Consider the following 24,147-nt stretch of genomic DNA (forward strand, 5'->3'; position numbering starts at 1 on the left):
TTTTGAGAAAGTGACCAAGGAGGTGGATGGGGGCAAGGCAGTGGACGTGGTATATATGGATTTTAGTAAGGCGTTTGATAAGGTTCACCATGGTAGGCTTCTGCAGAAAATGCAGATGTATGGGATTGGGGGTGATCTAGGAAATTGGATCAGGAATTGGCTAGCGGATAGGAAACAGAGGGTGGTGGTTGATAGTAAATATTCATCATGGAGTGCGGTTACAAGTGGTGTACCTCAGGGATCTGTTTTGGGGCCACTGCTGTTTGTAATATTTATTAATGATCTGGATGAGGGTATAGTTGGGTGGATTAGCAAATTTGCTGATGACACCAAAGTCGGTGGTGTGGTAGACAGTGAGGAAGGGTGTCGTAGTTTGCAGGAAGACTTAGACAGGTTGCAAAGTTGGGCCGAGAGGTGGCGGATGGAGTTTAATGCGGAGAAGTGTGAGGTAATTCACTTTGGTAGGAATAACAGATGTGTTGAGTATAGGGCTAACGGGAGGACTTTGAATAGTGTGGAGGAGCAGAGGGATCTAGGTGTATGTGTGCATAGATCCCTGAAGGTTGGGAATCAAGTAGATAGGGTTGTTAAGAAGGCATATGGTGTCTTGGCGTTTATTGGTAGGGGGATTGAATTTAGGAGTCGTGGCGTTATGTTGCAACTGTACACAACTCTGGTGCGGCCGCACATGGAGTACTGTGTGCAGTTCTGGTCCCCACATTACAGGAAGGATGTGGAGGCTTTGGAGAGGGTGCAGAGGAGGTTTACCAGGATGTTGCCTGGTATGGAGGGGAGATCCTATGAGGAGAGGCTGAGGGATTTGGGATTGTTTTCGCTGGAAAGGCGGCGGCTAAGAGGGGATCTTATTGAAACATATAAGATGATTAGAGGTTTAGATAGGGTGGATAGTGATAGCCTTTTTCCTCTGATGGAGAAATCCAGCACGAGGGGGCATGGCTTTAAATTGAGGGGGGTAGTTATAGAACCGATGTCAGGGGTAGGTTCTTTACCCAGAGGGTGGTGAGGGATTGGAATGCCCTGCCAGCATCAGTAGTAAATGCGCCTAGTTTGGGGGCGTTTAAGAGATCCGTAGATAGGTTCATGGACGAAAAGAAATTGGTTTAGGTTGGAGGGTCACAGTTTTTTTTTTTAACTGGTCGGTGCAACATCGTGGGCCGAAGGGCCTGTTCTGCGCTGTAATGTTCTATGTTCTATGTTCTATGAAGCAGCTATCTCGTTTTTCAGTGTTGGTTCAGGGAAGCTTGCTCTTAGTCAGAATAGCAAAGCTAAATACTGCAGTTTCTGTGAGAAAAGCAGAAAATGCTGGAACTGCTCCAATCTTGATTTTTCTGGTCAGTTGAAGAGGTAATCAACCTAATACGTTAACCCTGTTCCTCTCTCTATAGGTGCTGCCTGACCTGCTGAATATTTCTAGGGCGGCACGATAGCACAGTGGTTAGCACTGCTGCTTCACAGCTCCAGGGACCTGGGTTCGATTCCCGGCTTGGGTCACTGTCTGTGTGGAGTTTGCACATTCTCCTCGTGTCTGCGTGGGTTTCCTCCGGGTGCTCCGGTTTCCTCCCACAATCCAAAGATGTGCGGGTTAGGTTGATTGGCCATGCTAAAATTGCCCTTAGAGTCCTGGGATGCGTAGGTTAGAGAGACTAGTGGGTAAATATGTAGGGATATGGGGGTAGGGCCTGGGTGGGATTGTGGTCGGTGCAGACTCGATGGGCCGAATGGCCTCTTTCTGTGCTGTAGGGTTTCTGAGATTTCTAAGATTTTCTGCTCTTTGGCAAGTTGCAGTGGAGAAACTTTAAAGCTTGCCAAGGAGATAAAAGGCAGCTACGAAGAACTCCAGATAGCTAAGCTATATTATTGTTTACTTGCTCAAAGAGCAGAAGTGAAATGTATTTGAAATTTCATGATGTGGAGTTAAGGAAATAGAGTTGAGGTGGACAAAGTGGAAACAGCTGACCCTCCCTCACTTCCAAACCTAGCTCCAACTGAAATCCTGCGACATAAACCATCTGAATGCTTTGGATGGGTTACTGGGCCATTTATGCTTAACGGAGACATATGTGTAAGGGTCTGGGGGAGTGCGCGTCAGCAAAGGAGGAGTTTGGAAGTGGAGGGAGATCGGGCGGGGGGAGGGGGGGGCGGGGGGGGGGGTTGGGGAAGATCAGGAGGAAATAGGAGGAAAAGAGGGAGAAGTGGCGGCACGGTAGCACAGTGGTTAGCACTGCTGCTTCACAGCTCCCGGGTTCGATTCCCGGCTCGGGTCACTGTCTGTGTGGAGTTTGCACATTCTCCTCGTGTCTGCGTGGGTTTCCTCCGGGTGCTCCGGTTTCCTCCCACAGTCCAAAGATGTGCGGGTTAGGTTGATTGGCCAGGTTAAAAAGAAAAAATTGCCCCTTAGGGTCCTGGGATGCGTAGGTTAGAGGGATTAGTGGGTAAATATGTGGGGGTAGGGCCTGGGTGGGATTGTGGTCGGTGCAGACTCGATGGGCCGAATGGCCTCCTTCTGCACTGTAGGGTTTCTATGATTTCTATGGAGAGGGCTCAGGAGAGAGAGACAGAGGAGGAGCAGGAAAGACAGGTTGGGCAAGGCCAGAAAACAGGAAAAAGTCCCAATTGCCTGCATTTGGCCCATATCCCTCTATACCCATCTTACCCATGTAATTGTCTAAATACTTTTCAAAAGACAAAATTGTACTGCCTCTACTACTACCTCTGGCAGCTTGTTCCAGACACTAACCACCTCTGTGTGAAAAAATTGCCCCTCTGGACACTTTTGTATCTCTCCCCTCTCACCTTAAACCTATGTCCTCTAGGTTTAGACTCCCCTACCTTTGGGGAAAGATATTGACTGTCTCGTTGATCTATGCCCCTTATTATTTTATAGACCTCTATAACATCACCCCTCAGCCTTCTATGCTCCAGAGAAAAAAGTCCCAGTCTATCCAGCCTCTCCATATAACTCAAAACATCAAGTCCCGGGAGCATCCGAGTAAATCTTTTTTGCACTCTTTCTAGTTTAATAATATCCTTTCTATAATAGGGTGACCAGAACTGTACACAGTATTCCAAGTGTGGCCTTACCAATGCCTTGTACTTCAACAAGACGTCCCAACTCCTGTACTCAATGTTCTGACCAATGAAACCAAACATGCTGAATGCCCCTTCACCACTCTGTCCACCTGTGACTCCACTTTCAAGGAGCTATGAACCTGTACCCCGAGATCTCTTTGCTCTATAACTCTCCCTAACGCCGTACCATTAACTGAGTAAGTCCTGCCCTGGTTCAATCTACCAAAATGCATCACCTCGCATTTATCTAAATTAAACTCCATCTGCCATTCATCAGCCCACTGCCCAATTGATCAAGCTCCCATTGCAATCCCAGATAACCTTCTTCACTGTCCATTATGCCACCAATCTTGGTGTCATCTGCAAAATTACTAACCATGCCTCCTATATTCTTATCCAAATCATTAATATAAATGACAAATAACAGTGGATCCAGCACTGATCCCTGAGGCACACCGCTGGTCACACGCCTCCAGTTTGAAAACAACCCTCTACAACCACCCTCTGGCTTCTGTCATCAAGATGTGGAGATGCCGGCATTGGACTGGGGTGAACACAGTAAGAAGTCTTACAACACCAGGTTAAAGTCCAACAGGTTTATTTGGTAGCAAATACCATAAGCTTTCGGAGCGCTGCTCCTTCGTCAGATGGAGTGGAAATGTGCTCTCAAACAGTGCACAGAGACATTTCCACTCCATCTGACGAAGGAGCAGCGCCCCAAAAGCCTATGGTATTTGCTACCAAATAAACCTGTTGGACTTTAACCTGGTGTTGTGAGACTTCTGTCATCAAGCCAATTTTGTATACATTTAGCTACCTCACCCTGGATCCCATGAGATTTAACCTTATGCAACAATCTACCATTTGGTACCTTGTCAAAGGCCTTGCTAAAGTCCATGTAGACAACATCAACTGCATTGCCCTCATCTACCTTCTTGGTTACCCTTTCAAAAAACTCAATCAAATTTATGAGACATGATTTTCCCCTCACAAAGCCATGTTGTCTCTAAATGCCTGGAGACCTATCTCTCAAAATATCTTCCAACAACTGACCCACCACAGATGTGAGACTCACTGGCCTGTATGATTGGATTCAATACGTTCAGCGCCTGCGATATTTCTTCACAGCAAATGAAATAGGAGGAGAGGAGAAGCAGATGGTAATTCTGTTTACAGGTTGCGATGCCAAACCTGTAAGTTGATAAGAAGCCTGACTTCTCCAGATGCCCCTGACCTTAAAACCTTCAAAGAACTAAGAGAAGTAGTAAAAGGGTATTATCAGTCAAAGCCCTTGGTGACTATGCAGAGATACAAGTTTAACTCAATGACAAGAGCTTTCGGGGAGGTAATAGCAGCTTTCTTGATGAGATTGAGGCAAATGGCTGAACATTGTGAATTTAGGTTTGCCCTGAATGAGATGTTGAGAGACCGGCTAGTATGTGGGAGTGATTAATACTGCCATACAGAAGAAACTGTTAGTCATGGTAAATGCGCAGGGTTATGGGACTGGGGCAGAGGGGAGAGCCTGGGTGGGATGCTCTTTCAGAGCGTCAGTGAAAACCCGATGGGCCAAATGGCTTCTTTCTGCACTGTAGGAATTCGATGGTTCTAATGCTTCTTCAGGGATCTAGTGCAGGCTCGATGGCCCAAATGGCCTCCTTCTGCAGTGAAAAAACAAACTGTACTTTGCAGATTTACCCACTAAACCATGGGTAGTAACAAAATGTGAGCTTTCACTGATTTAGACATTATCCGTAAAGTGTAACAGAATGAAATGATACAAGGAAGATATGAATAGGGATCAAATGAAACCTTTCAATGCCTCAAGAAATCCAGCGGGATGAAGAGGTCACTCAACAACCACTGTACACTGCTGGAAATACCCCCAAGTGAATTTTGTATATCTGGGCTTGTCCAATATTGATCAAAGAAAGCAATTCAATGTCAGTGTCAGTATAGTGGTTCATATAGCACATTGGGTGGGATCTTACATTTCAGCGGTGTTACTGCCCATCGACTGCGACTCCCCAACAAATAAATTGGTGATGATAAATCGGCACAGGCTTGGAGGACCAAAGGACTTTGCTGGAACCAATTTGGGAGATAGGTTGTGGGGTGTTTTGGTACATCCTGGCAAAGGGGCCAAGTGGTTTTGGGACTAGGGTGCACAGGCCAAGTGGTTTTGGGACTAGGGTGCACAGGCCAAGGAGGGAGGAGGAACCAGGGACGGGCCAGATCTTAGTGGAGGAACAAGGCCTCTAATGGGCCCCGGTGTCCAGAAAGGAGTAACTGCCTCTTTTTTTCCCTCCCTGTGGAGTGAGACCTGGTGATCTTCAAACTTTGCTTCAGTTTCCATCTCCCCACTGCACTCCCTCAATAGGAAAAATTACAGCAGGATAAGAAAGTGCCTTTAGGTAGTCATTAATTAGTCACTTAAGGCCCTCAATTGGTCAAGAGGCGGGGGTGCCTTCACTGCCATGCATAAATTTTCCATGGATATGACCATGCAAACGGCGCCCATGCATTGCAGCCAATTTAATGTGCACCATCCACCTGCCAATCCATCTCTCGGGGAGTGTAGATTCTGCCCATTGTATGAGGCTGAATGCTGGTTGGGACTGGGTTTTCAATAGAAAAGGTTTGAAGCTAAATCGGCTGTACTGATGTACATGCTAATCAGTGCAATCATCCACACAAGTGCAGCTTTGAACGTAAGGATCAGGAATGATCCAGATTGCTAATGACTCTGGAATTTATCAACAATATACTGAGTTATTTAGCAGCTGGCAGACATAGAAACAGCATCAAAATGTAATAGTTTGAAAGGTGGAATTACTTCTAAATAGAACCAACTGTATTAGCTGGACCACTAAATTATAAAAAGGCAGAGCAGCAAGAGCTTTGTAAACATATTGCGATTAGTGTCAGACTGATGTCTCCCTGACTATAACCAGGAAGGAACAGGTGCAACCTTGGATTCCTATAAATATACAGTTGAGAAATACTTACAGCGAAGCCTAGCACAGGCCTGAACTGGAGGTTTGATTTATTTTTAGATCTGTTTTTGCTTCCGCTTTTCACTAGGATGCCTCAAAACATCTTCAGCACACAGTGGTTGGCATTCTCAATCCAGTGAGTTAATATAAAATGATATTAGGAGAAACTGTCAGACTTTGTTGTTCTCAAGTAGACTGCCACCCTGCGATTCACAGTTGATGACCTCTCATGCATATGCATTGTATAGGATCCACATCCGAAGCATTATTCCTGTCAGTTCTGACTCTTCCTCCTACACTGGCACTAGACAGGTTGATTAATGTTAATCAATTAATGAAGGCAGAAGTAAATACTGAGAAATCATTTCAGTTCATTGCAACCTAGTCTTGGCTACATGTTGTTTGTGGCCTCAGTATGATGCAGACCCTCATTTGCAAGAGCTATGTATGTGGGCTGCAACATTCCTGGAGCCGAGGAGGCAATTGTCTCCACTGCCCTGACAATTAGGTTGGTTGTGATGTGGAGATGCCGGCGTTGGACTGGGGTAAGCACAGTAAGAAGTCTCACAACACCAGGTTAAAGTCCAACAGGTTTATTTGGTAGCAAATACCATAAGCTTTCGGAGCACTGCTCCTTCGTCAGATGGAGTGGATATCTGCTCTCAAACAGTGCACAGACACAGAAATCAAGTTACAGAATACTGATTAGAATGCGAATCTCTAAAGCCAGCCAGGTCTCAAAGGTACAGACAATTTGGGTGGAGGGAGCATTCAACACAATACAACAACGAATTAGGTTGGTTGACAGTGAGAGGTGAAATTCAGAGCCTAGTCCCTGTTGTCCCTCTATTCCAGCACCACGTCCAGCGGACGTCTGCTGTCAGTTTTCTATTATGTGCCTGTATGTCATTGTAATGTAAAGGTGCTCGGCAGAGTAAGGATTAATGTGGGATTGGAGAATAACAGCTCCCACAGTATGTTGTACAGAGTAATATGGTAATAGACTGAGATGACAATCTAGAGAGAACACTCTGTAAGATGCATAACAGTGCCCTGGAATTTGTAAATAGTTGAAGACTACCAACATACTTTAAACATACAAATTTCAAGATGTCATCATTGAGACACCTAAAGTGCCCATATTATAACAGAGGGTATATGATACGCCCATCCACAAATGTATAAAAACATGGAAAGATAGGGGCCGGGATTCTCCCAAAAAAATTCCAAGTGCTGAATTTGCGTAAAAACAGGAGTAACTCCCATTGTTTTTTTTAGCGGGATTTTCAAAATGAATCTCCCACACTCTGGGCACTGCAAAGTGCTCTAGTGAGATTCACTATGAAAATCCAGAGACTATTCCCGCTGAAGCGGGCCACTGTCATAGCAAAGATCAGCGCATGCATAGTAACCCCACACTGCACCAGGTTAAAGTCCAACAGGTTTATTTGGTAGCAAATACCATAAGCATTCGGAGCACTGCTCCTTCGTCAGATGGAGTGGATATCTGCTCTCAAACAGTGCACAGACACAGAAATCAAGTTACAGAATACTAATTAGAATGCGAAGGTACAGACAATGTGGCCCAGACGTCTGAGCCAGCCCGACCAACTCCCCCCAACCCGCCTTGATCTCATAAGTCTCCCCACCACCACCGCAGTCCCAATTTGCCAATTTTCCCCCGGCAGCCCTAACTCCTCCCCTTGGGCATTGCCACTTTGCCCCAGGACAGTGCCAGGGGGCCAAGAACCCTGACCTCCTGGGGCACTTCCATGGCCTCCCTCACTCCAGCGGGGTTAGGCGCCAGCTTCCTGGCAGTGGGGAGCTGTTGTAAACCCCGCTGGAGTGAACCACTCCTGGCAGCGGGGGAGAGGCTAGCGAGCCCAGAGACTTCAACTCCGGGCCCACCAATAACATGAAAATAACAATTTCAATGTTTGAAATTCTATGGTGTGGAGTTAAGGAAATAAGAACATAAGAATTAGGAGCGGGAGTGGGCTATCTGGCCCCTCAAGCCTGCTCCGCCATTCAATAAGATCATGGCTGATCTTTTTGTGGACTCAGCTCCACTTACCCGCCCACTCACCATAACCCTTAATTCCTTTACTGTTCAAAAATGTATCTATCCTTGCCTTAAAAACATTCAATGAGTAGTCTCAACTGCTTCACTGGACAGGGAATTCCACAGATTCACAACCCTTTGTGTGAAGAAGTTCCTTCTCAACTCAGTCCTAAATCTGCTTCTCCTTATTTTGAGGCTATGCCCCCGAGTTATCGTTTCACCCGCCAGTGGAAACAACTTTCCTGCTTCTATCTTATCTATTCCCTTCATAATCTTATATGTTTCTATAAGATCTCCCCTCATTCTTCTGAATTCCAACGAGTATAGCCCCAGTGTACTCAGTCTCCTCATAAGCTGAAGTGGATAAAGTGAAAAATTCTGACCCTCCCTCACTTCCAAACCGAGCTCCAAATGAAATCCTGCAACATAAACCATCCAAATGCTGTGCTGGAAATTGGCACAGAGCTGACGACGCCGGAAATCTGGGGCACGGAGGCCGTGGCACCCAGCTGGGAGCCTGCTAAACAACCTCTGCTGATGTCTCCCAGAGAATCGCCCCCAAGAACTATGTGATACATCTTATTTCACTCATTTATGACTTTAAAAATGCAAATCAAAGAGGTGTTAATGCAGAGTGATTGATTGCATCATCATTATTAGCAGTAATGTTTTTTTCTGTCCCACAGGGAAATTCTTTCCATGCCCTACCCCCAATTACCTGTCTCTCACATTTCCCACAACCCAGCTCCTTCCTCTCCCTCCCCACCTTTCCCTCCTGCTCCACCTCTCCCTTTTTTGGGGTTTAAACAGCTTTGGGGTTTAAAAAAAAAAGGGACCGCAGGCCGAAGGGCCTGTTTCCATGCTGTAAACCTCTATGACTCTGACTCATCCGAATTAGGGTTGAATAGCTCAAGCTTCCCGAATAGAGGCATTTTGATAACTCACTGACTGCTGACTTGACATGCTTCCAATGATTTGTACACGAGGTCTGCACTGCTGTTCTCTGTGGCAAATGGCGAGCACTCCATTGATCCTCGTCTCAAAATGTAATATCTTGGAAAGAATGGTAACCACCAAGTGGAGTAACTAAAGAACTGTTTATTAACAGGAATAACTATATACAAAGAGTGAGAAAGATGCTACCGATTAATTCAACTCCAGTCTCCAGACTGCCTGGGAGAGCGCGCACTCAGCCCCGGAAATCCGAGATTGGCAGAACGGGTCACATGACCCGCCAAATCACTTTCACTTAAAGGGGCTCACTCCTATACTCCACCTTCAGCTACCAGTCCTATTCCCTCTTTTAATTTACCATTAAATTAGCTTCCATTCAGTTTCAGTTTGAGGGCTCTAGATTCCAACAATTCTCTGAGTGCAACCAGCTCTCCTCATTGTCCCTCTAGACTCTTTGCCAATGATTTTAAATCATTGAATTACAGAATGGTTACAGCATAGGAGGAGGCCATTCAGCCTGGTATATGCATTCCAGCTCTCTACAATAGCAACTCTGGTAGTCACACTGGGCTAGGCTAGTATTTATTGCCTATCCCTACTTGCCCTTTAAAAGGTGGTGGTGAGCTGCCTTCATGGACCACTGCGATCCATGTGGTGTCGGTACACCAATAGTGCTGTTAGGGAGGGAGTTCCAGGATTTTGATCCAGCCGCAGTGAAGGAACGGTGATATATTTCCAAGTTACGGTGGTGAGTGACTTGGACGAGAGTCTCCAGGTGGTGGTGTTCCTATGGGACTGCTATTCTTGTCCTTCTAGATGGGAGTGGTTGTGGGTTTGGAAGCTGTTGACTAAGGAATCCTGGTGAGTTATTGCAATGCATCTTGTAGATTTGTACACACTGCTGCCACTGTGCGTAGGTAGTGATGGAATGAATGTTGTGAATGGAGTGCCAATCTCATGCCCTGCTATGTCCTGTGCAGTGTTGAGCTCCTTGACTGTTGTTGGAACTGCACTCATCCAGGCAGGAGGAGTATTCCATCACACTCCTGATTTGTCCCTTGTAGATGATGGACAGGCTTTGAGGAGTCATGAGGTGATTTACTCACCACAGGATTCCTAGCCTTTGATCTGCTCTGTAGCCACAGTATTTTTATGGCCAGTTCAGTTCAGTTTCAGGTCAATGGTAACCCCCCAGAATGTTGATCGTGGGGGAATGAGTGATGAATGTCATTGAATGTCGAGGGACAATGGTTAGATTCTGTCTTGGAAATGGTCATTGCCTCGCACCTGTGTGGCGCAAATGTTACTTGTCATTTGTCAGCTCAAGCCTGCATGTTGTCTTGGTCCTGTTGCCATTATCCAATTGCCTTCTGAAAGGCATGATTGAATCTGCCTGCACCACACTCTCAGGCAGTCCATTCCACATCCGAAATACTTGCTGCATAAGAAGGTTTTTCCTCATTGCACTGTTGCTTATTTATCACCTTAATTAGGAATACTCTAGTTCTTGATCCTTCCACCAGTTTCTCCTTGTCTGTTCTGTCTCAACCATTCTTGATTTTGAACACCTCTTTCATATCTCCTCTCAACCTTAACTTCGCCAATGAGAATAGTCATTGCTTCTCCAATCTATCCATGTCACTGAAGTCCCTCACTTTGGAATCATTTTCGTAAACTTTTCTGTATCCTCTCCTGTATTCCATCTTCAGCTACCAGTCCCACTCCCTCTTTTAATTTATCAGTAAATTAGCTCCCAACCAGTTTCAGCTTGAGGGCTCTCGATTCCAACAATTCTCTGAGTGCAACCTTCTCTCCTCATTGTCCCTCTAGACTCTTTGCCAAAGATTTTAAATCAGGATTTTAAATCTACAAAAAGGAGGCCATTCAGCCTGGCATATGCATTCCAGCTCTCTACAATAGCAACTCTGGTAGTCAGACTGGGCTAGGCCAGTATTTGTTGCCTATCCCTACTTGCCCTTTAAAAGGTGGTGGTGAGCTGCCTTCATGGGTCACTGCAATCCATGTGGTGTCGGTACACCCACAGTGCTGTTAGGGAGGGAGTTCCAGGATTTTGATCCAGCCACAGTGAAGGAACGGTGATATATTTCCAAGTTAGGGTGATGAGTGACTTGGAGGAGAGTCTCCAGGTGGTGGTGTTCCCATGTGACTGCTATCCTTGTCCTTCTAGATGGTAGTGGCTTCACCCCTTTTTTAAGTTACATGAATTTTGCCCAATGTTAGGCCACGAGTTGATGTAAAACCAGTGTTTTATGAAGGCTCATTCGACCTTCCCTGTTTTTGTACTCCATACCTCTATTTATAAAGCCCAGGATCCCATATGCTTTATTGGTTACTTTCTCAACTTGCCTTTCCGCCTTCAATGATTTGTGCACATGTGCCCCCAGGTCCTTATGCTCGCTCCTGCATCCCCTTTAGAATTGTGCCCTTCATTTTATATTGTATCTCTTCATTCTTCTGACCAAAATGTATCACTTCACACCACACTACATCAAATTTCATCTGCCACATTCTGTCCATTCCACCAGCCTATATCCTCTTCAGGTTTATCAATGTCCTCCTCACAGTTTACTTCCAAGTTTAGTGTGATCTACAAATGTTGAAATAATGCTCTGTACACCCAAGACTAGGTCATTGATATATATATATCAAGAAAAACAATTGCTCCACTACCGACCCTGGGGAAACCCTTTGCCATATGCCCAATTCCCTATAATCTGAAAAACAATCATTCACCTTGACTGTGTGTCTGCCCCTCAGCCAACTTTGTATCTAGGAATAGAAGAATTGGGAACAGGAGTAGGCCAATCGGCCCCTCAAGCCAGTTCTGTCATTCAATAAGATCACGGCTGATCTGACTGTGTCCTCAACTCCACTTTCCTCCTGCACCCCTGACCCCACTACTGCCACCCCCCATTACCCTTGTCAATCAAAAATTTGTCCATTTATGAACAAGTAGCTGATATGCTTTTAAACGACTGTACCAATTTGTTACCTTAATAATACGTTTATGGACATCAAGGTTTCCCAGCACATGTCCTCTTTTCAAAGTTGGACCATGCACACTATCTTTCCTCATTAGTCATCACAAAGTGCGTGACGTCACATTTCTCTACACTGAATCCCATCTACCGTGCTTCTACCCATTTAACCATTCTTTCTTTGTCATAGAGGTTTACAGCATGGAAACAGGCCCTTCGGCCCAACTTGTCCACGAAGCTAGTTCCAATTTTTTTAACCACGAAGCTAGTTCCAATTGCCCGTGTTTGGCCCATATCCCTCTATACCCACCCTGAAGCCTATAACTATCCTTACCACTGTCCACTACTTTGCCAGGTTTCATATCATCTGCAAACTTAATAATGCTCTCTGTAAATCTGAGTCTAGGTCATTTATAAATAGAATTTGATGCTTCACTGAATGAGTGTATAAATACAATCTGCAGCCACCTGTAAAGTGAGTAATATCATAGTGTTACAGAATAATGCAGCACCAGAGGCCCATCATGACTTTGCTGGATTTCTGAATGAGCTAATCAATGAGTCACATTTCCAATATTTTTCCAATATTCCAGAATCCACATTTTTCTTTTCCTATTTAAGTATAAAACCAATTCCTTTTGGAAAGCTATCAATGAATCTGCTCCCACTACCTTTTTGGGTAGTACATTATGGATCATAACCACTTACTCCTCATTTTATCTCTATATATTTCAGCAATTCCTTTAACTCTGTATTCTCCGGTTATTTATCAATCCTATGTTGAAGCCGTGAGCTTACAACCTGCTGACTCAGAGGCAAGATTACTACTCGTGAGTCAGTACCGACTCCAAGTGCAATCAATAATGTTACCGCTTGTTAGACAAGAGCTTGATGACCTTGCGTGTTGCTCCCTTACCTGACACAGGTAGCACCGTTTTTACAAGGATGATAATCACAGATCGAGACATCACAATTCACGATATTCTTCCCTCTTACAGCTTCCTCCAAAATGGAAAGTTCATTGTTGTTCACTTGCAGCTCACGGATGCAGCCTATGTAGCTCTGCCCATTTTTCATCCTCTGAAGAATGTCAATGTCCACAGGAGCAGCACCAAGATAGACAGGTCCAAAACTTCCCTAAGTGTAGAGAATGGGTACACATGTTTCTTATCATTCAGAATTGGTGTAGCAGCAATTTATGAATCCATCAAAGTAACTTGGGAATAAATCTTTTGGGTTTCAGATGTTGCTCAGTGGTAGCATACATGCCCTCTGAAACGGGAGGTTATGGGTTAAACTCCTGCTGCACAGATTGTTCACTAAATAGAATCAGAGAACCGACAGTACAGAAGGAAGCCATTTGGCCCATCGAGCCTGCACCGACAACAATCCCACCCAAGTCCTATCCCCGTAACCCCACCTATTGACCCTCCTAATCCCCCTGACACTAAGGGGCAATTTATCATGGCCAATCAACCTAATATACACATCTTTGGACAGTGGGAGGAAACCGGAGCACCCAGAGGAAACCCACACAGACACGGGGAGAATGTGCAAACTTCACACAGACAGCGACCTGAGGCTGAGACCCTGAACCCAGATCCCTGGCACTTTGAGGCAGCAGTGCTAACCAAATGTGGTCCCGTTATTTAAGAAGGGTAGCAAGGATAACCTGGGTAATTATAGGCCGGTGAGCTTGACGGCCGTGGTAGGGAAGTTGTTGGAGAAGATTCTTAGAGATAGGATATATGTGCATTTAGAACTGAATAATCTCATTAGCGATAGACAGCATGGTTTTGTATGAGGGAGGTCATGCATCACAAATTTGGTTGAGTTTTTTGAGGAGGAGACAAAAACGATTGATGAAGGAAGGGCCGTGGATGTAGTCTATATGGATTTTAGTAAAGCATTTGACAAGCTCCCTCATGGCAGGCTGGTGCAAAAGGCTAAATCTCACGAGATAAAAGGTAAGCTAGCTAGATGGGTGGAGAACTGGCTTAGCCATAGAAGACAGAGGGTAGCAGTGGAGGGGTCTTTTTCCGGTTGAAGGTCTGTGACTAGTGGTGTTCCGCAGGGCTCTGTACTGGGACCTCTGCTCTTTGTGATATATATAAATGATTTGGAGGAAGGTGTAACTGGTGTGATCAGTAAGTTTGCGGACGACACGAAGATTGCTGGAGTTACAGATAGTGATGAACATTGTCAGAGAATACAGCAGGATATAGATAGGCTGGAACATTGGGCGGAGAAATGGCAGATGGAATGTAATCCAGATAAATGCGAAGTGATGCATTTCGGTAGATCTAATGTAAGGGGGAGCTATACAATAAATGGCAGAACCATCAGGAGTATAGACACACAGAGGGACCTGGGTGTACAAGTCCACAGATCCTTAAAGGTGGCAGCACAGGTGGAGAGGGTGGTGAAGAAGGCATATGGCATGCTTGCCTTTATTGGACGGGGCATAGAATATAAAAGTTGGCATATGATGTTCCAGCTGTATAGAACGTTGGTTAGGCCACATTTGGAATACTGCGTCCAGTTCTGGTCGCCGCACTACCAGAAGGATGTGGAGGCTTTGGAGAGAGTACAGAGAAGGTTTACCAGAATGTCGCCTGGTATGGAGAGTCTTAGCTATGAGGAGATATTAGGTAAACTGGGGTTGTTCTCCCTGGAAAGACGGAGGATGAGGGGCGACCTAATAGAGGTGTATAAAATTATGAAGGGCATAGATAGGGTGAACGGTGGGAATCTTTTTCCCAGGTCGGAGGTGACGAACACAAGGGGTCACGGGTTGAAGGTGAGGGGGGCAAGGTTCAACACAGATGTCAGGGGGATGTATTTTACACAGAGGGTGGTGGGGGCCTGGAATGCACTGCCAAGCAAGGTGATTGAGGCGGACACGCTGGGATCATTTAAGACTTATCTAGATAACCACATGAACAGACTGGGAATAGAGGGATACAAAAGAATGGTCTAGTGGGGACATGAGCGGCGCAGGCTTGGAGGGCCGAAGGGCCTGTTCCTGTGCTGTATTGTTCTTTGTTCACTGTGCCACCATGCTGCCAAGGCTGGCAGTGCAGCGCAGTACTCAGCAAGTGCTGCACTGTCAGAGTTTCCCATCTTTCCAATAGATACTAAGTGCCAAAGAAAGGATGGCACTCTGTCTGTGTCATGGCCAAGGGATAACTATTGTCAAAACAGATCAGCTGGATACTGATTTCCTTCTGGCTTTGCGATCCTGCTGTGCACAATTTGACTAATTCCTGGGATGAGAGTATTCGCCTGTGAGAAGAGGTTGAATAAACAAGGCCCATATTGCCCCGAATTTTGAAGAATGAGAAATGATCAAATTGAAACATACAAAATGCTTAAGGGAATTGAGTGCGTAGATGCTGGGAGGATATTTCCCCTGGCTGGAGAGTTAGGGATCATAGTCTTAGGATAGGGGTTCGGCCATTTTGGACTCAAATGAGGAGATGTTTGTGAATCTTTGGAATTCTCTATCCCAGAGGATTGTGGATGTTTAGTTGCCAAGTGTGGTGAAGACAGAGAAACTTAAAACAGGCGTTATCACTGGAGACTAAGTACTAGGAAAATTATTGGGGCTGAAGGCTGACAAGTCCCCTGTACATGATGGTCTGCATCCTAGGGTGTTACCAGAAATACAGATGGCACGTTGGCACAGTGATTAACACTGCTACCTCACAGCTCCAGGGACCTGAGTTCGATTCCCGGCTTGGGGCACTGTCTGTGTGGAGTTTGCACGTTCACCCCGTGTCTGTGTGGGTTTCCTCCCGCAGTCCAAAGATGTGCAGGTTAGGTTGATTAGCCATGCAAAATTGACCCTAGTGTCAGAGGGATTAGCCAGGTAAATATGTGGGGTTGCGGGAATAGGGCCGAGGTGAGATTGTGGTCAGTGCAGACTTGATGGGCTGAATGGTCTCCTTCTGCACTGGAGGGATTCTATGATTCTAAGAATAGCTGCCCAAGTACTGAATGCATTGGTTGTGATCTTCCAAAATTCCTAAGATTCTGGAAATGTCCAAGCAGGTTGGAAAACTGCAAACTGCAAAGGGGGTTTAGGTTTTAGGGCTAGTGCAGCCAGAAAAATCCCCCCCCCAAATGTCAGTTAGCCTATCTTCGGGCCTTGGGAAAATGCCAGATTTTCTCAATTTAATAGAGGTCTCTGAGGATGTCACAAGCAGGGTGGATAAAGAGAAACCAGCAGATGTAGTGTATTTGGTTTTCCAAAAGGCATTTGATAAAGGAGCACATAAAGAGTTATAACACAAGATAAGAGTTCATCATGTTGGGAGTAATACATCAGCTTTGGTAGAGGATTAATTAACTAACAGGAAAAGGAGGATTGAGATAACTGGGTCATTTTTAGGATTGGAAACTGTAACTAATGGTGTACAAGAGGGATCAGTGCTGGATCCTCAATTACTTATGATCATTTTTTATTCATTCATGGGAAATGGGTGTCGCTGGCTGGCCACATTTATTGCCATCTACATGGATGAAGGGGCTGACTGCATTGCAGCCAAATTTGCTGACAATACAAAAAAAGGTAGGAAAGTAAATTCTAAGGAAGATTCCAAGACTGCAAAGGCACAAAGTTAGGTTTAATGGCTGGGTAAAGATTTGGCAACTGGTGCCTTACCCCGACCTCTGAAAAGCACCACTTGCTAAATCTGGTATTTCTTTTCATCTGGCCTCTGGGCGGCACGGTAGCACAGTGGTTAGCACTGCTGCTTCACAGCTCCAGGGTCCCAGGTTCGATTCCCGGCTCGGGTCACTGTCTGTGTGGAGTTTGCACATTCTCCTCGTGTCTGCGTGGGTTTCCTCCGGGTGCTCCGGTTTCCTCCCACAGTCCAAAGATGTGCGGGTTAGGTTGATTGGCTAGGTTAAAAATGGCCCCTTAGTGTCCTGGGATGCGTAGGTTAGAGGGATTAGTGGGTAAAATATGTGGGGTGGGATTGTGGTCGGTGCAGACTCGATGGGCCGAATGGCCTCCTTCTGCACTGTAGGGTTTCTATGATTTCTATGATTTCAACGAATAAAATTACAACACTCTCATGACAGAGGCACATGGAGTTACATAGAATTTACAGCACAGAAAATTGCCATTTGGCCCAAATTTATGTGTGTGTTTATGCTCCACATGAGCATTCTAGCATGCTTCTTCATGTAGCCCTGATGGCATAGACTTCTATTTTTTCCCCTTGTGTTTATCTAGCTTATCATTAAATGCATCTATATCTAACTCAACTATTTCTTGTAACAGGTTGCGCATTCTAATCACTCCCTGAGAAACAAGCTTCTCCGGAATTCTCTACTGGATTAATTTGTGATTATTTTTCATTCATGGCCCCTAGTTATGATTCCCCACAAGTGAAATAATTTTCTATCTGATCAAGTGGGTGGCACTGTGGCACAGTGGTTAGCACTGCTGCCTCTCAGTGCCAGGGACTTGGTCTTGGGTGACTGTCTGTGTGGAGATTGCACGTTCTCCCTGTATCATCTCTCAGTCTTCTCTTATCTAGAGGACAGGGTCCCATTTGTTCAATCTTTCCTAATGGTTATAACCTTTCAATTCTGCTATCATTCTCGCAAACCTTTTTTTTTGGACCTACTGCAGTGTATCTATATCTATCCTGGAGCAGAATACAGTAAGAATAATTGTTTGGTATAGACACAAGGCTATTGAAAACAAGAGTTCAAATTGTTCCACGTTTATTCATTTGAGGCCTTTGGAGCTAATAGAATAAATAAACTTTTATTTAATAAACCTGGGCTGTGCTTTAAACCAGGGTTTTAGGGTTAAAGACCCGAATGCCTAACCTGTTGCATGACCAGGTCCTGAAGACGTGAACACTTGTTCCTTCTTAATCACTGGGTCAGTATTCTGGAATTTCTCATCTGTCAATATCATGGGAGAACAGCCACCAACAACATGCACTTATACGTGCAATGAGCATCTTTGGTAGTAATAAGTCGATGCAAGGCATTTCACAAGAATGTTATCAGACCAATATTTGACACTAAGTTGCATAAGTACGTATTAGTGCACATGATCAAATGTTTGGCCTGAGAGGTGGGAGTAGAGTGTCTTCAAGTAAGAGAGAGAGCTGGAGAAGTTGGGGAGGTTTAGGCAGGGAATTCTGGAACATGGCGTCAAGATATTACCAGTTGTAGTGGAGATGTGAAAATTGGGCTGCGCAAGAGGCCAGAATTGGAGGAACACAGATCTCAAAGCGATGTGGAGGAAGTAACAGAGGGGTGAGGCTAGGCTGGGAGCTGAAAAAATGTATGAGAATTTTAAAAGCAAGATCCTGCCAGACTGAAGCCAATTTTGGTCAATGTGCACTCGGAGGGATGGGTGAACAGGAGTTGGCACGAGTTCGGATACGAGCACAGTTTTCGATGAGCTCAAGTTCACAGAGGGGGTTGGCCAGGAGAACATTGGAACAGTCAGCACATTGGCAGAAGCAGTTAAACAAGAAGGCTCACAACCATGATTGGAATACTAGAATTAGACAATAAAATCTTGCTTTTCTAATGCCATGCACATTTTGATCAGAAAGTCTTAACACAGAAGATCACAGGCTTTGTTTGAATTAAAAATAATCCTAAATATCCCATGAATTCTACACTGATGGTGATATTTTAATAATCAACAACATAATATCCATATGCAACTGTCTGTTCCCGCATGTGATGAGATGAATAATTTAACCAGACGTGTTCACCCCTGTGGGGATAGCAAATTGAGCTGTTTATCTGCCTCATTCATTCGGAATCAGTGTTCTCAGGGAAGTCTTGGTTTAAAGAGTGCACGGTCATTCCAATTCCACTGGGGTCCTGAGGTTTACGACTGAAAAATTTAATTATATTGAAGTCAAAGTGACAAAAGTAGCACGTTCCCATGACACCTAAGATGGGAAAGCTGTAGATTTTTGTAGATCATGCACCTTCTTAAAAGAAAGTAATGTAAGAATGAAAATAGTTTATTTTCAATAAATATAGGTTTATTATCTCATCACTATCATATCACAGCTATCACATTTGTTTAAATAGAGTTGGAGAGCCATAAGCTCATACAATGAACACCGAAAGAGGCCCTTTGGCCCAGTGTGTCTGCACCAGCCTACAAGCACCTATCTATTCCAATCCCATTTCCCAGCACTTGGTCCATAGCCTTGTATGCTATGGCATTTCAAGTGCTCATCTAAATGGTTCTTGAATGCTATGAGTGGTCCTGCCTCTGCCACCCTTTCAGGCAGTGAGTTCTAGATTCCCACCTCCCTCTGGGTGAAAGAGCTTTTTCTCAAATCCACACTAAATCTCCTCTCCCAACCTTAAATATATGCCCCCAGGTTATTGACTCCTCTACCGAGGGGAAAGGTTCCTCTCCACTCTATCTATGTCCTTAATAATTATATACACCTCAATCATGTTCTCCTCAGCTCTCTCTTCTCTCAGGAAAACAACCCCAGCCTAACCAGCCTATCTTAATAGCTAAAGCACTCCAGCCCAGGCAACTTCCTGGTGAACCTCCTCTGTACCTTCTCTGGTGCAATCACATCCTTCCTATGGTGTGACGACCAAAACTGCCTTTAATCTAAGGCTTACCCCTTTACTATTTACCACACCACCAATTTTGTATCATCTGCAAACTTACTGATCAAGCCTCCTATAAACATGATCGACTGTATTATTAAAAATAATCATTTAAAATGAGTCTAAAACAAAATTGGCTTGATGACAGTCGACAGAGGGTGGTGCAGAAGGTTGTTTTTCAAACTGGAGGCCTGTGACCAGTGGTGTGCCTCAGGGATCGGTGCTGGGTCCACTGTTATTTGTTATTTATATTAATGATTTGGATGAGAATTTAGTAGGCATGGTTAGTAAGTTTGCAGATGACACCAAGATTGGTGGCATAGTGGACAGTGAAGAAGGTTATCTCGGATTGCAACTTGATTAATTGGGCCAATGGGCTGATGAATGGCAGATGGAGTTTAAGAACAAAACAAAGAACAAAGAACAATACAGCACAAGAACAGGCCCTTTGGTCCTCCAAGCCTGCGCCGCTCATGTGCCCAACTAGACCATTCGTTTGTATCCCTCTATTCCCAGTCTGTTCATGTGGCTATCTAGATAAGTCTTAAATGATCCCAGCGTGTCCGCCTCAATCACCTTGCTTGGCAGTGCATTCCAGGCCCCCACCATCCTCTGTGTAAAATACGTCCCCCTGACATCTGTGTTGTACCTTGCCCCCCTCACCTTGAACCCGTGACCCCTTGTGTTGTCACCTCCGACCTGGGAAAAAGCTTCCCACTGTTCACCCTATCTATTCATAATTTTATACACCTCCATTAGGTCGCCCCTCATCCTCCGTCTTTCCAGGGAGAAATTTAATTTAATTTAATTATAACTCTCCCGATGCTCCTCATGCTCATGCTCTCCTGATGCTCCTCATACGTCGTGTGGACGACATCCACTGCACTTCCCTCATTTACTCACCCAGCCACCTCCTTGTTAGGCATGATCTCCCTCTGACAAAGACATCCAGCAACATGTGAGAGGGAGTGATACCTTCTGAAGAGGTTTAATTTTAATTTAGATAAATGCGAGGTGATGCATTTTGGTTGATCGAACCAGGGTAGGACTTACTCAGTTAATGGTATGGCATTCGGGAGAGTTATAGAACAAAGAGATATAGGGGTACAGGTTCATAGCTCCTTGAAAGTGGAGTCATAGGTGGACAGAGTGGTGAAGAAGGCATTCAGCATGCTTAGTTTCATTGGTCAGAACATTAAATACAGGAGTTGGGATGTCTTGTTGAAGTTGTACAAGACATTGGTAAGGCCACACTTGGAATACTGTGTACAGTTCTGGTCACCCTATTACAGAAAGGATATTATTAAACTAGAAAGAGTGCAGAAAAGATTTACTAGGATGCTGCTGGGACTTGATGGTTTGAGTTGTAAGGAGAGGCTGAATAGACTGGGACTTTTTTCTCTGGAGCATAGGAGGCTGAGGGGTGACCTTATAGAGGTCTATGAAATAATGAGAGGCATAGATCAGCTGGATAGTCAATATCTTTTCCGAAAGGTAGGGAAGTCTAAAACGAGGGGGCATAGGTTTAAGGTGAGAGATACAAAAATGTCCAGAGGGGCAATTTTTTCACACAGAGGGTGGTGAGTGTCTGGAACAAGCTGCCAGAGGTAGCAGTAGAGGTGGGTACAATTTTGTCTTTTGAAAAGCGTTTTGACAGTTATATGGGTAAGATGGGTCCAGAGGGACATGGGCCAAATGTGGGCAATTCGGACGAGCTTCGGGGTTAAAAAAAAGGGCGGCATGGACAAGTTGGGGTTGAAGAGCCTGTTTCCAGGCTGTAAACCTCTATGACTCTATAACCCGTCTAGATCATTAATATACACTAGGAACAGCAAGGGACCCAGCACTGATCCTTGTGGTGGATACCATTGGACACAGCCTTCCAGTTACAACAACAACCTTCGACCATCACCCTCTGCCTCCTGCGACTATACCAATTTTGGATTCAATTTGCTAAATTGTCCTGGATCCCACGGGCTCTTATCTTATTCTTCAGTCTCCAATGTGGGACCTTGTCAAAAACCTTACTGAAGTCCATAAGGCCATAAAACCACAAGATATAGGAGCAGAATTAGGCCATTTGGCCCATCTTGTCTGCTCCATCATTCAAATATAGCTGATAAGTTTCTCAACCCCATTCTTCCACTTTTCCCCGTAACCTTTGATCCCTTTACCAATTAAGAACCTATCTACTTCTGTCTTAAATATACCCAATGATCTGGCTTCCACAACCTACTGTGACAATGAATTCCATAAATTCACTACCCTCTGGCTGAAGATATTCCATCTCGGTTCAAAAGGGTCATCCCTTTACTTCAAGGCTGTGCCCTCGGATCCTAGTCTTTCCGACTCATGGAAACATCTTCCCACATCCACTTTATCTGTAAGTTTCAATGAGATCCCCCCTCATCCTTCTAAACTCCATCGAGTACAGACCCAGAGTACTCAGATGCTCCTTATACGTCATGTGGACGACATCCACTGCACTTCCCTCATTTACTCACCCAGTCACCTCCTTGTTAGGCAAGATCTCCCTCTGACAAAGACAAATCATCCAGCAACATGTGAGAGGGAGTGATACCTTCTGAAGAGGTACTGGATGCCATTTGCCTCTCTGCAATTTTGTGTGTGAAACCGGCTGCTGCTCCTCAACCTCCCTGTGAGCTTCATGTAGTTGCTATATTTAGAACCAAGTGACCGTTAAGCTCACTGCAAAAAGTTCCTACATTGCTAATCAATCTCCCCTGCCCAGAAATAGAACAATTTAATCTGTGGAATCTCATTCCAAGAGGTTGTGAATTATTGCTGGAGATTTTAAAGTAAAGTCTTACCTATTTTGTAATCAAATATTTTAAAGTTACAGATTAGCAGAGTCTGGAGCTTCATTGAGAATTAGACCTTATCTTGCTGAGGCTAGTATAAGCAAATATAACAGCATGTTTGTGGCCTCTTGAATATTCCTTGATACGTGAGTATCAAGTATCTCATTGGCTAGTTTAGTAAAGAATATTAATCAGATACTTCATTTGCACCCCAGTTATCAAATCTGTATTCAGGGTAGACGTTATCCTCGAACATCTCCACATAAAGGGTAAACCCAACATTTTGAACAGGGATTTAACCTGATGTGTTATAACAAAAGTGTGGATTCTACTGAGCATTTCACCAGATCAGGACATGTAAAGTATCATCCTGTGAGTTCGAACTTGTACTGTTGGAAGCTGTATTGTTAAAGATAATCATTTAAAACCAGTGGAGCTAAGAGTCAGTCTTACCTGTGACATGTGTTGTGGGAGAAATTCTCTTTGTTGTACAGGCACACCCCCTGCTACACCCACTGCAATCACACAGTATCCACCCTGGTTGACAGGCGGTAGCAGGTACCTGAAAGGAAATATTAAGAAATATGAATATTTCTAGTAACTACAGCTGCATCACCAAATGTGTTTAAAATGATTAAAAGAGTAGATAGAGAAAAAGTATCAGAACCCAGGAGCATAACCTCCAAGTTGTGCCGCTCAGGTGATGTCAAGAATCACTTCTTCACATGACGAGCAATGGAAATCTGGAACTCTTCCCCCAAAAAAGCTATAGAGTCTGGTGGGAGATTTAATTGAGAATTTCAACACAGAGTTCAGTAGCTTTTAAGTGGGTAACAGTACGGAACCAAAGGCGTTAAATGAAGTTAAGATGCAGCTCAGTTGTTCCTGACACAAGATGTGGATAGGCCGACAAGAGGTGGGGCCACATTGGATTTGGTACTGGGAAATGAACCGGGCCAAGTGTTAAATTTGGTTGTGGGAGAGCACTTTGGAGATAGTGACCACAATTCGGTGTCTTTCGTTATTGCAATGGAGAGGGATAGGGCCGTACGGCAGGGCAAGGTTTATAATTGGGGGAGGGTAATTATGATGCGATTAGGCAAGAATTAGGGAGCATAAGATGGGAACAGAAACTGTCAGGGAAAGGCACAAATGAAAAGTGGAGCTTGTTCAAGGAACAAATACTGCGTGTCCTTGATAGGTATGTCCCTGTCAGGCAGGGAGGAACTGGCCGAGTGAGGTTGAATGTCTTGTCAAGAGGAAGAAGGAAGCGTATGTAAGAATGAGAAAACAAGGTTCAGTCGGGTCCATTGAGGGTTACAAGTTAGCAAGGAATGAGTTGAAAAAGGGCTTAGGACTAGGAGGGGGCATGAGAAGTCCTTCGCGGGTCGGATCAAGGAAAACCCCAAGGCTTTTTACTCTTATGTGAGGAATAAAAGAATGATCAGGGTGAGGTTAGGGCCGGTAGACAGTAGTGGGAACTTGTGCATGGAGTCAGAAGAGATAGGAGAGGCGATGAATGGATACTTTTCTTCAGTGTTCACCAATGAGAGGGGCAATGTTTTTGAGGATGAGAGTGTGGTACAGGCTGATAGGCT

The 24,147-nt window shown here is 44.7% G+C and overlaps 1 protein-coding gene across 1 annotated transcript in view; it reads right to left on the reverse strand.

The window, feature by feature from the left end:
* eys (EGF-like photoreceptor maintenance factor) overlaps nt 1-23,011 on the reverse strand; it is a 199,570-nt gene extending 176,559 nt beyond the window's left edge. The window contains exons 1-2 of the mRNA XM_078213594.1: nt 23,003-23,011; nt 13,018-13,238 (exon numbers count right to left, since the gene is read on the reverse strand). Coding sequence (XP_078069720.1) covers nt 13,018-13,238; nt 23,003-23,011 — 230 coding nt within the window. The remainder of the gene's footprint in view (nt 1-13,017; nt 13,239-23,002) is intronic.
* Between the last annotated feature and the right edge of the window lie 1,136 nt (nt 23,012-24,147).

This window comes from Mustelus asterias, chromosome 5 (genome assembly GCF_964213995.1).
Source record: "Mustelus asterias chromosome 5, sMusAst1.hap1.1, whole genome shotgun sequence".
Lineage (NCBI taxonomy): Eukaryota > Metazoa > Chordata > Chondrichthyes > Carcharhiniformes > Triakidae > Mustelus > Mustelus asterias.